This window comes from Arachis ipaensis, chromosome B06 (assembly GCF_000816755.2).
Source record: "Arachis ipaensis cultivar K30076 chromosome B06, Araip1.1, whole genome shotgun sequence".
In the NCBI taxonomy this organism is placed as follows: domain Eukaryota; kingdom Viridiplantae; phylum Streptophyta; class Magnoliopsida; order Fabales; family Fabaceae; genus Arachis; species Arachis ipaensis.
Genome location: NC_029790.2, coordinates 133,447,179 through 133,464,619, shown reverse-complemented (window position 1 = coordinate 133,464,619; position 17,441 = coordinate 133,447,179). Strand labels below are relative to the sequence as shown.

The 17,441-nt window shown below is 35.5% G+C and overlaps 3 protein-coding genes and 1 long non-coding RNA gene across 4 annotated transcripts; 1 reads left to right on the top strand and 3 right to left on the bottom strand.

Moving 5' to 3' along the window:
- LOC107647713 (F-box protein At5g07610-like) lies at positions 843-9,147 on the bottom strand. The gene is made up of 3 exons (XM_016351767.2): positions 8,963-9,147; positions 3,580-3,585; positions 843-2,166 (listed from the first exon to the last, which is right to left on the bottom strand). Exon 3 carries the CDS (start codon positions 2,131-2,133, stop codon positions 922-924), a length of 1,212 nt encoding a protein of 403 aa, XP_016207253.1. The 5' UTR covers positions 2,134-2,166; positions 3,580-3,585; positions 8,963-9,147; the 3' UTR covers positions 843-921.
- LOC107648553 lies at positions 3,595-5,576 on the top strand. The gene is made up of 3 exons (XR_001621976.2): positions 3,595-5,040; positions 5,172-5,241; positions 5,328-5,576. It is a non-coding gene; the product is annotated as an uncharacterized LOC107648553 (long non-coding RNA).
- On the bottom strand, positions 7,737-8,951 carry LOC107647712 (F-box protein At5g07610-like). The gene has a single exon (XM_016351765.1). The coding sequence runs from the start codon at positions 8,949-8,951 to the stop codon at positions 7,737-7,739; it is 1,215 nt and encodes a 404-aa protein (XP_016207251.1).
- Positions 15,643-16,884, bottom strand: LOC107647711 (F-box protein At5g07610-like). Its single transcript, XM_016351764.2, has one exon. The coding sequence runs from the start codon at positions 16,864-16,866 to the stop codon at positions 15,643-15,645; it is 1,224 nt and encodes a 407-aa protein (XP_016207250.1). The 5' UTR covers positions 16,867-16,884.

Below are 17,441 nucleotides of genomic sequence, written 5' to 3'. Positions count from 1 at the left end.
AAATTAATAATATTATGTTCAATTATTTAAGAAGACCAAATTAATATTTTGATTAGATACTTTTGTTTTATTAAAAATAAATTCTAATTTCATTAAAAATAAATTCTAGTTGGTAAGTAAAAACACAAAAACGTGCATGACAATGAAATCATAATTTTTAGGCAAGTAAATTATCGTCTTATTATCTTAAAAAAATAATTTATTTATAGAATAATATTAAAAAATCAACAATAATTTACATGAAAATAATTTATTAGTAAAATAAAAGTTAATTGATTGCATAAAATTTAATTTAATGGTAAATTTGTAATTGAACATATTTTTAAAGCTTAATTTAAAATCTGTTTACAGCTTAATTTAAAAGCAACTGTAAATGTAAGTTATGAGAAACAAAACAAAGCTCATCAAGAAGATAGAAAGTAGAGACACAACAAAAAGGACAGATGATACCATTTATGCCATTTCTATAAAAAAAAACGTGAATTTTGTTTTTTTGTTTTTTTCAGAATACTAAATGTTACTTTTTCAAACAATTTGTATACATATATATTTGACGAAAATTAAATAAATAAAAGTTTTAGATAAATTTAAAGAAAAATTGGTCAATAAAAATGAAAAAGAAGAACATACCAAATTCATCAGTTAGGAATTTAGGAATAACACGCAGAAAAAATTGAAATTATTTTAAAGCTAGTTATTTGATCTACTTAAACCGATTTTTTTAAATAAACCATTTGTATAAAATAAACCAGTTTTTTTTAACCATATAGTAACACGTGTCAACCATTCAAAAGCAACTTCACCTACAGTCGACTGCAGGTGAGTTTCCACCTATAAATAAATAATAAAATTAAAATCTATTAAATATCAAGTATTACACAAGATGAAATCAAAGTAAAGCAAAAGCTAAAATATCTATGTTTAAAGACAAGCTAAGCTCTCAACGTACTCAAAGGCTCTGTACCATCCCATAACTCCTGTAGAAGAATAATAAAGACGGGGATTTTTTTGTATTTTCAAGTCAAAGTCAAACACATCGTAACGGGTATGATCCTTTAATCTCAGAGCAATAACTTTTGTTTCTATCTGCACAAACAAAGCCATCTCATCATCATCTTCACCATCTTTAATGAGATGGAGTATGCTGTAGTTTCCAGCAGGATCTGTATTCAAAACACGTTTAAGAGTTGTACGTCGAAGATCAAAGCTGTGCATAAGAACCCATGACCTTGATGAAGAATAATCATCTTCCTTCAACCGGAATACGCGCATACCGAAATCAAAGTCAGCTCCAACCAAATTCATGTAACCGCATGCAGGTGCAAGAATGTATCCATATCCATTATAAGCTAGTTTTAAGGGACGTTTCAAGTCATCCAAGTAACTAGAGCCACCAATATTAAGATCTTGAGGCGCCGGAGGCAAAGGAGGCATGTCATCCTTCACGCACTCTGTTTTCAGATCAAAACGCAGCGTCGTTTTGCTTTTGTTACCGATCCAGTAAACTGAGTCCTTGAAATAAACACCATGTGCAAGATCCATGTCTAAGGGAGCCGAGAAGGAAGAACCGCATTGCTTCCAGGCACCGGATTCCGAGGAGTAAATCATGGTTTGGTAACCGTCTTCCTTTGAAGACTTGCCACGGAAGATGCAGATCAGCTTATAACCGAGAAATCGCAACGGATCAAAAGCCAGAGAGTACTCCGGGGAAGGTGATTTATCAAACAATGGAAAGGGTGAGAGCAAGCGTTTCTTGTCTCCGGTGGTGGGATTATAGATAAAGGTGTCACCGAATCCGCGGAGAAGCATCAAGCCGTTGCAAGACTGTAACATAGATGAACAATCATCGGGAACTTTGGGACAGAATATGCGCCGGCGGCGGCACGGTCTACGAATCTTCTTATTGAAGTAGAAGAATGTTAATTCACGATGTTGAGGATTGACGGTGTCGGGATCTACGATCAAACCGGAGAATCTTGTTCCTTGGACGGTGGCGCGGCGGCGAGAGAAGTAAGGCTCAGAGATGAGAGAGAGCCACCGCTTGGAGACACGTTTGAAGGTTATGACATCTCTGAGGGGAAGACGAACAAGGATTTCAGTGAGTAAGGCATCGCTTCCTTCAATTACTTCCATTGAAGAAGAAATTAACTCTGTTGTGGCTCATGGCTTTCAATGTTCGACGAGTGTTACTGTTTATATAATCTCAATCCCAGATAAGATACCAGCTAAGCAAGATAAGTAGATAACTTTTTAATTTTTTATATAATGAATTGAAAAGATAGTTATACATTTTTTTTAATATCTTAGAGATTTTAAGATATTCAAGTTCAAAATTTAAAAAGGTCGAACAATCTCATTACTCATTAGTTAGTTAATTTTAAAAATAAAAAATTTAAAGTTGAATCATATAATTCCGTTGTTAACTTGGTTCTGAATCCGTTTATTTCTGACTCCCTAATGGCTTTGTCGAAGGTCTTTTTTCTGTTAAAAAACGTTGCAAGTTAATAAAAGCATTTAATCTCAATTATATTTGAATATAATAATATAAAAATATTTTTTATTTATTTATTATGTTAAAATATTTTAAAAAAAATAAAAAATCTTTTAAAATGATATCTTTTAATACTTTTATTTGTCAAAAAAAATAAAAAATATATTTTTAATAACTTAATAACATCCAAATAAATTCTACAAGTAAAAGAAATTTTTAATTAACATGGATAAGATGAAACAAAAAAAAATAGAATGAGAATGAGCAATACTGTAGAAAAAAAATAGTCAAAATACTTGTACCATTCCTCGAAACGCATTCTTAATTAGAAGAAAAAAAATAGTCAAATACTGTAGAAAAAATAGTCAAATGCTATTTTAATAGTTCAAGAATCAAGATTTGTTAAAAAAATTTGTTGACAATATTTTATGGTAATAAATAAAAGTATAGACTTCATGTATTGTATGCAAGAGTTGAAAAAACATAATTAGAAGACTTCACCTTGTTAATTACAAGCAAGCCCCAACTTTGGTACTTAGAAGATTAGGAAAAGAAAATGATTCCAAACAATAATCTACAACTGCTTAGTGAAGAGATGAGCAACAAAATCAATCCAATATTACTTGTACTAAATCGCTTTAAAGCAGTATGTAAGATTGATCGGGTTGGACTAAAATAATATTCGAAATTACAATTATACTAATTACATTATTGATATGAATAAAAGTGCATTCGAATATATATGGAGTGTATGATTCGTTAAAGCTGGCATTGCAGGTCAAACCGTCAAAGTTGCAGGACACAGCTGGGAGTGAGAGGTGTCTATTGGTTTTATTCGCCAAAGTTGGAGTGCAGGACATGTACCAACCACAAGTGACTTTTATGTTTCAGCATTTTTTTGTGTAAAAGATTTTGGAAAGTTTTAAAGTATGTCGTGTGTTTTAGTGATTTTTAATAGTTGATCTTAATTATAAAAAATATATATAATATATATAATTAAGATTAACGGTTAAAAATCACTTATAACATGATGTGGCTTGTTCATAGCTATTGAAACAATGAAACTCTGGATGAGTGAAGTTTGAAACTTGTTCATTGGCCTCCTCCCAGCTAGTGTAAACACGAGGGACATGGCCCTTTGTAACGGCGAAGAAGAGAAAATGCTTCATGCACTCTTCCATTTTTTGTCAAGTAGCACAAACCCTGTTATTTCTTTTTCAATTTCATTGCATTATATCTTGAATTGTTGAAAGTTTAGGTTGTTGCTGAAATAATTATTCAGCTAATTTTGTTTTGCTGGAAATCATATTTGGAGAATTGGAGTTTAAGTTTTTGTTGCTGGAAGTTATTATAATTGAATTTGTTGGTAGAAGTAGAATTTGTTGCCGTAACTAGAATTTGATGCTGAACATATCACAGGGTAAATTTTTTTGTTGCTGGAAGTAGAATTTGTTGTTGCAAGTCTTTCGTTTTTTCTTTTTTTTAGAATCTTAAAAATCATGTTGCATGTGGTTTTTTAGAATTGTGGAAGCTGAATACTAGGGATTTGGAATGGTGTTTCTTCATTGTGCACGGTATTCAGCTTACAGATTTTCATTGTGCAAATTTACAACTTTGATCATATTATAGATTTTCATTGCATATGAATCTAGCATGCTAAAAGGATTTTCGTAACAACTCTGCATAATAAGTTAGCTTACAGATTCAGATTGAAGCTGAATTCATAGCTGCTGCTGCAAACTGAGAAATTGGATAGACATCTTAGCAATTTCTGAGATGCTTGTTTTTGCTTTTTTGTTCACTTTTTAGCTGTGGGAAAATTCAAAATTGACTCTTCGACCCAAGACACTGGTAATTAGGGGAGATGTCAATAAGCTGCAAGGTTTGATTGGCTTCTTGCTTTGCATTCGCTCAACTAAGTGCAACCATACCTTATCTGCTCCATCCACTGCTTTGATAGCAACATAGGGTTCCAACAATATTCAATTTGGCCTAACTTTCATTAGTTTATAAGTCCTTAGATTAATAATTCTCAGTTTCTCACATTAAAAGTTTTAAAAAGAAAATTCAGTCCAATTGGTAAGTATGTGTGACTTAGAAGTTAGACTTTACTACTAAGAGCACAATGGAAGGGGAGAGAAGTAAAGTTTGTAAAGAAAAAATGTTTGTCATGGTGCTATGGCTTAACTATGTAACTGCACTTGTTTAGTGTCTCAGTTTGATTTTGCCACTCCATTGGTAATGGTGGCTCTTGCTGGATACTTAAAAGTTCTTGATTTTTCATCCCTGTATGTAACTTACATTGCATCAAGTTTCTTTGAGAGGCTAATAGTTCCTTTTAATTTGTCAAGGAGAGTTTTCTATTCTTATGCATGCTCATTGTTTTGTAAATGGGTTTATGTATGTTCCTCTTTAACAATTTCTTTTTAATTATAATTTTGCATCTGTTTTTTTAATCTGCAGACAAGGACAGCAGGATTTCATAATCTGCGTGTGTATCAATCATTGAAAAGGTTATCAAAGCATGAAGGATTTCTAGGACTATATAAGTAAGACTCTGATATTTTGTTATTGAATTTTACTTGGTTATTTTTTCTTCAATGCTCTGTTTTCTTTACTTAAAGGACAAATTCCATATTGTTCTTATATTTGATTACATATTTCATATAACATGATGCAGCTCTCTTCTTGTGAATCGCTTGTCGGTAAATTCCAAAGCATCTAGGAAATATTACTACTCTCACATACCTGTATGTTTTGAGCTTTAAGTCTATTCATTCATATAGTGTGCCTTTTTCAATATTCACTGAAATGGTAGTTTTCAATCATTAATTAGGATGCTGGAAGCAAACAATTTTTCTGGAGTTGTTCTACCTGAACTTGGGAAGCTGATCAACTTGCTGACCTTGTAAGTAGGGGGTGGCAATGGGTAGGGTTTGGATTCAATCCTAACCCTACCCGCGGGTTGACAATATTCCAATCCTAACCATACCCGCTCTTAATCCGCGGGTACCCGACCCTACCCGCGAGTTATAAAAAATATACAACATTATTATATAACTTGATGATAATTTAAAATAGAATTGATTTTTATATAAAAAAAAATTAAATTATCAATTAATAATTTTTTTTAGTGGTTAAGGATCTTTTGCATTCAGTGAGAGGTCTTTGATTCAACATCCACTTAAAACATATTTTTATATAAGTATATAACATAAACATATATAGAGTGCGGGTTGGTCGGGTAGGGTTGAGGCTTAACCCGCATCCTACCCGACCCGTACGAGAACTCTACCCGCACCCTACCCTATCCGCTGCGGATCGGGTTGGCAACCCTACCCGATCGGGTGGGGTCGGGTTGCGTACCTACGAGTAGGGTACATATTGCCACCTCTACTTGTAAGACCTTTGTTCCATTCATACTTTTTAATGATGATTTTTTCTTGATTTTAGTTATTTCTTAAAATCTGTTTCTGAAATATTACCATTTCTTAATAAAAATGCAGCACAATATAAATAAGGCAGAAACTCACCTGCAGTCGACTGCAGGTGAAGTTGCTTCTGGATGGCTGACACGTGTTACTATATGGTTTAAAAAAAATCGGTTTATTTTATACAAATGGTTTATTTAAAAAAACCGATTTGAATTGGACCAAACGGTTACTTTTATTCCCTTCTTCTTCGTTTTCACACGTTCATTCTCTTCCAATCCCTCTTTCAAAACTAATATCAAACTTTCAATTAGGTATGTTCTTCTTATTTATATTTCTTAATTAAATTTATTATTTCAAATGTATTTGGAATACGTAGAAAATATTAGCTTTGAAATTCGGTGTTAATGATTTTGTGGGAATCGTGTTTAACATAGTTGGTTAATATGAAGAAAGAAAAAATGAATTCTTTACAAGTCTAAGGAAGATATCATAAATGCCAACATAATTCATCGCAATTTCATGTGGTAGAAGACAAAAATGTAATTATGGTATAATGTAGACTATTTGATAACATGAGCATAGTTGAAATTTTGGCATGATCTCTTCCATATTTGTTGCATGTCTCTTTAGTTGGTGATGTTATAGTTTATTGTGATGATGGTAGTTTAATTGTATGAGTTAGGTCCTTTTTATTTGGTTGGATTTTTTCTATGGCTATCCTATTCTTGATGGCAATGCCAAAATAAATATTTTCATTAGTTGTTCTTTTTTTTCTCTATTTTTGGGTTGATTTTATTTTAAAAAATTTGATTAAAAATTTTTGTTGTAGACAAAATTAATAATATTATGTTCAATTATTTAAGGAGACCAAATTAATATTTTGATTAGATATTTTTGTTTTATTGAAAATAAATTCTAATTTCATTAAAAATAAATTCTAGTTGGTAAGTAAAAACACAAAAACGTGCATGACAATGAAATCACAAGTAAATTATCGTCTTATTATCTTAAAAAAATAATTTATTTATAGAATAATATTAAAAATTAACAATAATTTACATGAAAATAATTTATTAGTAAAATAAAAGTTAATTGATTGCATAAAATTTAATTTAATGGTAAATTTGTAATTCAACATATTTTTAAAGCTTAATTTAAAATTTATTTACAGCTTAATTTAAAAGCAACATATTTTTAAAGCTTAATTTAAAATTTATTTACAGCTTAATTTAAAAGCAACATATTAAAATATTTTTACAGTTTAATTTAAATGTAAGTTATGAGAAACAAAACAAAGCTCATCAAGAAGATAGAAAGTAGAGACACAACAAAAAGGACAGATGATACCATTTATGCCATTCCTATAAAAAAAACGTGAATTTTGTTTCTTTTTCAGAATACTAAATGTTACTTTTTCAAACAATTTGTATACATATATATTTGACGAAAATTAAATAAATAAAAGTTTTAGATAAATTTAAAGAAAAATTAGTCAATAAAAATGAAGAAGAAGAACATACCAAATTCATCTGTTAGGAATTTAGGAATAACACGCAAAAAAAATTGAAATTATTTTAAAGCTAGTTATTTGATCTACTTAAACCGATTTTTTTAAATAAACCATTTGTATAAAATAAACCAATTTTTTTTAACCATATAGTAACACGTGTCAACCATTCAGAAGCAACTTCACCTACAGTCGACTGCAAGTGAGTTTCCACGTATAAATAAATAATAAAATTAAAATCTATTAAATATCAAGTATTACACAAGATGAAATCAAAGTAAAGCAAAAGCTAAAATATCTATGTTTAAAGACAAGCTAAGCTCTCAACGTACTCAAAGGCTCTGTACCATCCCATAACTCCTGTAGAAGAATAATAAAGACGGGGATTTTTTTGTATTTTCAAGTCAAAGTCAAACACATCGTAACGGGTATGATCCTTTAATCTCAGAGCAATAACTTTTGTTTCTATCTGCACAAACAAAGCCATCTCATCATCATCTTCACCATCTTTAATGAGATGGAGTATGCTGTAGTTTCCAGCAGGATCTGTATTCAAAACACGTTTAAGAGTTGTACGTCGAAGATCAAAGCTGTGCATAAGAACCCATGACCTTGATGAAGAATAATCATCTTCCTTCAACCGGAATACGCGCATACCGAAATCAAAGTCAGCTCCAACCAAATTCATGTAACCGCATGCAGGTGCAAGAATGTATCCATATCCATTATAAGCTAGTTTTAAGGGACGTTTCAAGTCATCCAAGTAACTAGAGCCATCAATATTAAGATCTTGAGGCGCCGGAGGCAAAGGAGGCATGTCATCCTTCACGCACTCTGTTTTCAGATCAAAACGCAGCGTCGTTTTGCTTTTGTTACCGATCCAGTAAAAAACTGAGTCCTTGAAATAAACACCATGTGCAAGATCCATGTCTAAGGGAGCCGAGAAGGAAGAACCGCATTGCTTCCAGGCACCGGATTCCGAGGAGTAAATCATGGTTTGGTAACCGTCTTCCTTTGAAGACTTGCCACGGAAGATGCAGATCAGCTTATAACCGAGAAATCGTAACGGATCAAAAGCCAGAGAGTACTCCGGGGAAGGTGATTTATCAAACAATGGAAAGGGTGAGAGCAAGCGTTTCTTGTCTCCGGTGGTGGGATTATAGATAAAGGTGTCACCGAATCCGCGGAGAAGCATCAAGCCGTTGCAAGACTGTAACATAGATGAACAATCATCGGGAACTTTGGGACAGAATATGCGCCGGCGGCGGCACGGTCTACGAATCTTCTTATTGAAGTAGAAGAATGTTAATTCACGATGTTGAGGATTGACGGCGTCGGGATCTACGATCAAACCGGAGAATCTTGTTCCTTGGACGGTGGCGCGGCGGCGAGAGAAGTAAGGCTCAGAGATGAGAGAGAGCCACCGCTTGGAGACACGTTTGAAGGTTATGACATCTCTAAGGGGGAGACGAACAAGGATTTCAGTGAGTAAGGCATCGCTTCCTTCAATGACTTCCATTGAAGAAGAAATTAACTCTGTGTTTAGGCTCTTTCAATGTTCGAGGAGTGTGTTACGGTATATATATATCTCAATCCCAGATAAGATAAGCAGCTAAGCAAGATAAGTAGATAACTTTTTAATTTTTTATATAATAAATTTAAAAGATAGTTATACATTTTTTTTAATATCTTAGAGATTTTAAGATATTCAAGTTCAAAATTATATAGTTGTGTATAAATACATATTTAGTTTAAATTATTTTTAATGTGTATTTATATTTTAACATGTATTTTAGACTGATAGCCAATTTTAATAATCATGAATAATAGTCAACAATCAGGAAGAAGGAGGACGATTGAGTGCACAAATTGGAGGGTTGCCATTAAAGTTGCTGGATATCCTGAAGTAGAAGTCAGTTGCTGGTTCGTATAGGTCTGATTGCTCTAAAGACGGAAACTATTACTGAATGTACTATTGAATTATACATCACAGATTGAATGTTAGCATCATGAATAATAACTATGTTACTTCCTCTTTTTTTTTGGTGTGTGGTTATACTACTCTTATAGGTTGCCATTTCAACTGCATATGTTTGATTTTCATTTTTTTTTTAATAAATTCACTTGGATTGTGAAGTTGTTTTTTGTTAACTTTTTGTTTGAGTTTGGAGGATGCGACTGTAGTGAGGTAAATTGACAAAAATTTTGTTCAAATTTAGAGAGTTAAATAGTGAAATAGTGAAGCAAGAACCATACGAGGGAGAGATTTTAAAAAAAGAGAAAAAATAGTTGAGGACTAAAAAGTTTTATTACCTTTGTCATTACTAATTTTCAATGACAAATAAGTGTTTCCTTTTGTAGGTGATAAAGAATAAATCACTTAATCCAAATTTGATTGACATAGAACTAAACCATTCACACATGAACTTGATTCTAACTTGATCAGCCACTAAAATCAACCACCAATATATTTGTATATAAATATATGTGTGGTTTAATTTATATTTTAACATGTATTTTATACTAGTGGCTGATTTTGGTGTACACGTAACATAATTGGTAAATGTACAAGATGTCTCTGGTACGAGGTTTACGAGTCGATGTTCACTCGGCTTGGCGTGCGACTTCCCTTCTCGCCGTTTGTTCAGGATCTGTTGAGTCGGTGTTCCGTGGCACCGTCTCAACTTCACCCGAACAGCTGGGCTGCTGTGCGGTCGTTTGAGTTGGTGTGCCGGTATCTCGACCTTCCGGCTTCCGTTCCTGTTTTTCTTTTTCTTTTCTTATGCACTCTTCCGACTAAGGAGGGGAAGCATAAGAAGGGGTATATGTCCTTCCGGGCTCAGCCTCATCGCCGTATTTTTGGTTTATTTGAGGATTCTTTTCATGGTTTTAAATGGGAGTATTTTAAGGTGCGTCTTGTCCAGGGGCACCATCCATTCTGGCTGTCACCGGAGGGCGTTCGTCGGTTTCCGACATACTGAAATTTTCAGGCTGGCCCGTCGGTTCTAACTAAATTCACCTACGATGGCTTGTCCCAGGAGGATAAGGACGTTGCCAATGTTTTGTGGCATTTATTTGGTGAGCGTCCGTTGAATCCTCGGGAAGTTATGGGTGATCCCGAGGCTTGTCGGGCGTATATCGGTGTGTGCTTTGTCTTCTTTTCCCGATTTCGTATGTTCTATTCTTGCCTTTTTGTAATCTTGTTATTTTTTATTTCTTTCAGTTGAGATGGCTGGTGGGCTGACTTCTCTGGCTAGGTTGAAGGCGGCGATGGGTCGGGAGGAGGGATCCTCGTCTCCTTCTACCCCTGTCTCCAATCCTGCCGTGGAATCTCAACCGGTTTCCCAGGAGGTGATTTCCTCGGCTGCTCGGGCAGAGGTTCAAGTTTCCCCTGGCCATGTGAACTCTCCTGAGGTTGTGGTAGTGTCGGCTGCTGAGGCTTCTCGGAAGAGAAAGAGGCCCGAGGACCCGAGCAGCGAGACCTTTGAGGAGGGTTTGGTGCCAAGTGTGATGGATCGTCGTTTTGATGCTCCGGGTTTTATTGATCAGCATTTGATGCCTGGTACGGAGCCTTATTTTGATGGCTGTGATGTCTCGTTCCAGGCCAAGTCGGTGTATCGTGCTCTCCTTCGCTCTGCTGTTGTTGTTCGGAAGGCTGAGCCTGTGATGGCTCAGCCGTTCGAGCTTGTAGGCTCCTTTCCCGATTGCAGCTTTGATTCTATATGGTCCCTCCCAGTTGGGGGCGAGTTTTCCTTCTCCCGAGGTTGGGGGACCGATGTCGTTTCGCCGTAGGACGAGGTCGTCAGTTGTGAACTCTCGCCGAATGACTCCGTGGTTGTATCTCAGGCTGATTCTTTGTTTTAGGGCTAGCTCTCTGAGGTGGGCTACGCTTCTTATTTCGCCAGTGAGGTCTCGTTCTGCTTCTTCGTCGTTGCCTCCGATTGTTCTTCGCGGGCTTGGGTCGCCGATTTCAACTGGGATGATAGCTTCCGTGCCGTGGGTTAATCGGAAGGGGGTTTCCCCGGTAGCTGTCTGCGGGGTCGTGCGGTACGACCATAAGACCGATCCGAGTTCGTCTGCCCATAGTCCTTTGGCTTCGTCGAGTCGTTTCTTGAGGCCTTTGACTATTATTTTGTTTGCTGATTCCACTTGTCCGTTTGTTTGGGGGTGTTCTACCGAGCTAAAGCGGTGGGATATGCGTAGCTCGTTTAGGAATTCCTTGAATTTGGTGTCGGCGAACTGGGTTCCGTTGTCCGAGATGACGATCTCGGGGATCCCGAATCGGGTGATGATTTGTCGCCAAAGGAATTTTCGACATTGGGTCGCCGTGATAGAGGCTAGCGGCTCGGCCTCGATCCATTTGGTGAAATAGTCTATGGCGACGATGAGATATCGGAGTTGGCCTGGTGCCGTGGGAAAAGGTCCGACAAGGTCGATCCCCCAGGTGCCGAATGGCCGTTCTGCCGATATGATGCTGAGCTGATGTGGGGCGGCTTGGTGGATGTTGGCGTGTCGTTGACATTTATCGCAGTTTTTCACTAGTTGCATGGAGTCCCGGATGATTGTGGGCCAGAAGTAGCCGGCGCGGATGACTTTTTGGGCAAGGGTTTTACCTCCGACGTGGTGGCCGCAACAGCCTTCATGGATTTTGCGTAGTATGTATTCCGTGCTCCCGGGCTCGTCGCATTTGAGCAGGGGTTGCGAGAATCCGCGTTTGTATAGTTGTCCTGCGACGACCGTATAACCGGCGGCCTCCCTTTTTATTCGTTTTCCCTCTTTAGGGTTAGAGGATTTTGTTGTCTCCTGTCCTTTCCTTGAGTTGTCGGGCTTTTGGAATGATGCCTCGGTCCGCTATTTGGTGGTATATCTCGGTAATTGGTGCAGTTAGGGGTGTGTAATTGGAGAATTTGCCTATTCTTGGTGTCCGGTTGGTCGGCCTCGGGTGGTCTCGTTGATTCTCTTTGGGTGTTGCGTTATGGTGAGAAGCCGAATTGCCGCGTTGGTTGTTGCCGTGCTGCCGCTTGTTGGCCGCGACGACTTGGCTGACTTCTTCGTCGTTGATGTAGTCTTTGGCGACGTTCTGGATCTCATGCATGGTCCATACCGGTCTGGTGGTGAGGTGTTTGCGAAAGTCTTCGTTCATTAGTCTGTTGGTCAGGCAAAGGCTTGCGACGGAATCCGTGAGTCCGTCGACCGTTAGGCATTCGTCGCTGAAGCGATCGAGGTATTTTCTTGTGGATTCGTCTTGTTTTTGTGTGACCCCGAGCAAGATGATGGGGTGTTTGGCTTTAGTGATACTTGTAGTGAACTGGGCCATGAATTTTCGTGTGATGTCGTGGAAACTGGTTATGGATCCGTTTGGGAGGGCGTTGAACCATTTGATTGCTGGCCCGGCGAGGGTTACCGGGAAAGCTCTGCATCGGACCGCGTCGGCTGCTCCTTCTAGGTTCATTCTGGCTTCGAAAGCCGTTAGGTGTTCTTGGGGATCCTTGGTTCCGTCGTACTTCATATCGGTAGGTTTGTCGAAGCCTTTGGGGAGTTTTGCTCTTAGGATTCTTTCTGTAAAGGGTGTAGCGCCCATTATTATGTGGTCGTTTCTCGTGCGCTTGGTGTTTCGGTCCCTCCGATCTTCGTCTGAGTAGTGTTGAGAACTCAGATCTCGAGAGGTGCTACGGTTATGTTTCTTGTTGTATCGCCGTTCTGGTGATTTCTCGTGTCTGCGATCGCGTGATGGACTGCGACCGTTTCTTCTGTCGTCTCTTCGGGTTGGCGATCTACCGCGGCGAGATCTTGATCTGGAGGTTGCATGGCTTCCGTGCTCGTTGTTGTGTTTTCCTTTGTTGGTTATCTTGCCTTCGAGTTCCTGAACCCGGAGGCAGAGATCCTGGATGATCTGCGCTGCTTTGTCGCTGGCTTTCTCATGATGTCGTCTGTCCGTGACGTCGTAATTGTTCGCGTTTTGGACCGCACTCGCTATTCTCGCTTGGTTTGTGACTTCACGGTGCTCGGGGGTCGGGTTAATTGGTTGAGAGTCATCCTGGCTTGAGGGGGTTTCCTCTAGGACGTCCCCCATCGGGCCCGGTACGCGCAGGGTTCCCACAGACGGCGCCAATGTACAAGATGTCTCTGGTACGGGTTGAGAGATGGATCGGGTTTATAGGTGATGGAGAATATCTTATCTTATCTTATTTGGCTAAGATAAAGGGGACGTTTGAATTCGAAAGTCGGTTAGGAGTCTGAGAATGCCGTTTTCGAGCCTTCTAGAAGTGAGGAACGGGTCGGACCCGGGGAACCGGTGTTGGGTTCGGTCTTGGATCCGGGATGGTGGGCCGGATCCGTAACAGTAAAGAATTCGATGGTCTCACAAAGTTTCTACTATTAAATGGTCCCATAACAAAACATGTTTTTTAAATTTTTTAATAACGGCTAAATAGTTCTTATTTAATTTTAATTATAAATTAATCTTTTATATATTATTTAATTATAAAATCTATTTTTTATTTTATAAATTATTATTTTATCATCCATCTATCATGTTTATTGATAATAAAAAATTAGATTTTCTATTAATCGTAATAAATATTTTGCATCGATCATAATTTTATCATTGATCCGTTACATAAGTATTGGATTGGAAAAATCGTGTTTGTCAATCGATTGGATGCACAAATCAATCGATTAAAATTCAAAAATTCAATCGATTGGAATTGATACACAATCGAATTTTGCAAGACATGTGGGGTTTTTCTTATTCAATACCCAATTAATTCAAGTCTTCAAAGCAATATAGATTTTCACAATTCAATCGATTGGTTGTGTTACCCAATCAATTGAACTGTGCATTGCGTTATATGTTACGCTTCTCTACATTTTTCTGCTATTATAAATTATTATTTTATTATTCATCTATCTTATTTTTAAAATTTTATCTTCAATTTTTAAGTTTTTATTTTGATTTAGATACTCTAATCTTATCTTTTCTTTAATATTAAGATTATAAATTGATGAACTATCAACAATTACTCAATCCTATAATTAGAATTGTTTATTAATACGATTGATTATCAATTTTTTTTATTATTTTTGTTCATTGTTTATCCATCTACTTAATATCTAATTTTTCTTCATTGTTTATACATCTCTTTAATATCCAATATTTGTTCATCATTAATTGATAATCAGAGTTGACGATAGAGATCCAATCAATTTTTCACTGTAGCTTTTAGAAAACAATCTATTGTTTTGATTACAAAATTGAGATTAGTAAATATAATCTCTAATTTTGCAATTCTTTGTTTCGATTATTTATTCATGAAATTGATTGTGTAATGAAAAAATATTTTTTTATCTTTTAGTAATAAATTTTTTTAAAAATAAAATTAAAAAATATTATTTTTTAAAACCCAATTTTTTAACTTTAATTTTTCAATTTTTTTAAAAAAACCTAAATATGAATTTTTTTATGCAGAGAACTTCGAACTTCACTTCAAATTCTAAAAAAATTGGCTAATTTAAATTATTAAACTTCACAATAGATAATGGCAACCATTATCAGAACAGTACACATGAATAAGTTTTATTTTTATTGAAAAAATAATAATTTTTTTTAATTTAGAATGAAGAAAATTATTGTTAAATATGGTTTATTCCCGTATATTTATGTATTTCTCAAAATGTTTTGATGATTTCAATCGATTGAATAAAAAAACCTACATGCAGTGCAAAATTCAATCGACTGTGTATCAATTTTAATCGATTGAAGTTTAAGAAACCTGAATTTCAATCGAGTGGTTTGTGCATCCAATCGATTGAATTTCTAACAAATACAATTTTTCCAATCCAATATGTATGTAATAGATTAATGATAAAATTATGATCGATTAAGATTGCAAAATATTTATTACGATTAATGAAAGATCTAATTTATTATTGATTTAGTTTTTTATTATTAATAAACATGATAGATAAATAATAAAATAATAATTTATAAAATAAAAAAAAGATTTTATAATTAAATAATATATAAAGAATTAATTTATAATTAAAATTAAATAAGGACTATTTAACGTTTATATTGCCAGTGCACAATCCTCCTCTTTTTTTTTTGAAAAAAATGCGGCATAATGTAAATAAATCATAAAATTAAAATTGATTAAATATCAGCCATTCACGTGATGAAATCAAAGTAAAGCAAAGGCTAGAATCTATGTCTAAACACAAGCTAAGCTCTCAACGTATTCAAAGGCTCTGTACCACCCCATAACTCCTGGAAAACTACAATAATGGCCGGGATTTCTTTTTATTTTTATGTCAAACACATCATAACATGTATGATCCTTTAACCGCAGACCAATAACTTTATCCGGTCTCTGCAACAACAAAGCCATCTCATCCTCACCATCTTCAATGAGATGGATTATACTGTATTCGTACCCTACAGAAGAGTAGTTTTCAATAAGATTTACATGAAAAATAGTTTCCAGATTTGTCCGTCGAAGATCAACACTCTGCATAAGAATCCACGACCTTGACGAAGAAGAATAATCTTCCTTCAACCGGAACACGCTTATACAGAATTCACAGTCAAATACAACTAAATTCATGTAACCGCATGCAGGTGCAAGAATGTATCCATATCTATTATTACTTAATCCTGAGTAAGTTCTCATGGAATTCAAGTAACTAGGAGCAGCAACATTATGATTAGGAGGTTCCGGCGGCAAAAGAGGCATGTCATCTTTCACGCACTCTTTGTTCAGATCAAAACGCAAAGTCGTTTTGGTGATGATACTGATCCAGTAAACTGAGTTCTTGAAATAAACACCATGTGTAAAATCCATGTCGTAGGGAACCGAGAAGGAAGAACCGCAGTGCTTCCAGACACCGGAATCTGAGGAGTAAATCATGGTTTGGTAGAAGTCTTCCTTTGAAGACTCAAAAATGCAGATCAGCTTATAACCAAGAAATCGCAGGGGATCAAAAGCCAGAGAGTAAAACGCGAAAGGTGATTCATCAAACGATGGAAAAGGCGACGGCAAGGGTTTGTTGTCTCCGGTGGTGGGGTTATACATAAACACGTCTTCCCCCTGGAAGAGCATTATCAAGCCGTTGCAAGATTGTAATATCTGTGAAGAATTATCGGGGATTTTGGGACGAAATCTGCGAATTTTCTTATCCAAGTAGAAGAATGTTAATTCAGGATCTACAGGATCCATGCCGGGATTTAGGAACACACCGGAGACTGTTGTTCTTTGGATGTTGGCGCGGTAGCGAGAGAAGTAAGGGTCGGAGATGAGTGAGAACCACCGCTTGGAGACACGTTTGAAAGTTATGACATCTCTGAGAGGCACGCGAACAAGGATTTCAGTGAGTAAGTAAATGTTTCCTTCAATTGCTTCCGCTGAAGAAGAGATTAACTCTTTGTCGTCGCTCATGTTGTTCTTCAATTAGCTTTGAATCTTCTGCGCGCGTTACTGTTCTTATATATCTCACAATTAGCATAATTATCTAAGTAAGATAACTTTTAAATTTTTATATAATTAATGGAAATTTTTAATCGAAAGTTTTCTATTGAAAAATTTTCAATAATATAAATATAAACCATTTAATTTATTAAAAAAAATTATTCATATTTATTTTTATTTACACAAACTAGTTTATTGAAAATTTTAATTTTCTATAATATTATTTACAATTACATTATTAATTTAAATCAATAATTAATTACATACTTCAATATAATCTAAAAAATTAAAACTATTCATATTTGATGGAAAAATTTTTCAAAAAAAATTTAAATCTTATTTACAAAAATTTTTTAACATTAGGAAAATTTTCTCTTTTTTTTTTTTGTTTTTTGTTTTGAGAAACTGTTTCGGTAATCCCTCTTTGGCTTAGTCTTGGATCATCGTAATTCTTCTTCACTATGCCTATTTATTATTTAGATCCTAAAAATTACAACTTTAATTATTTAATACTTTAACTTTATTTTTTTTGATTGTAAATTTAA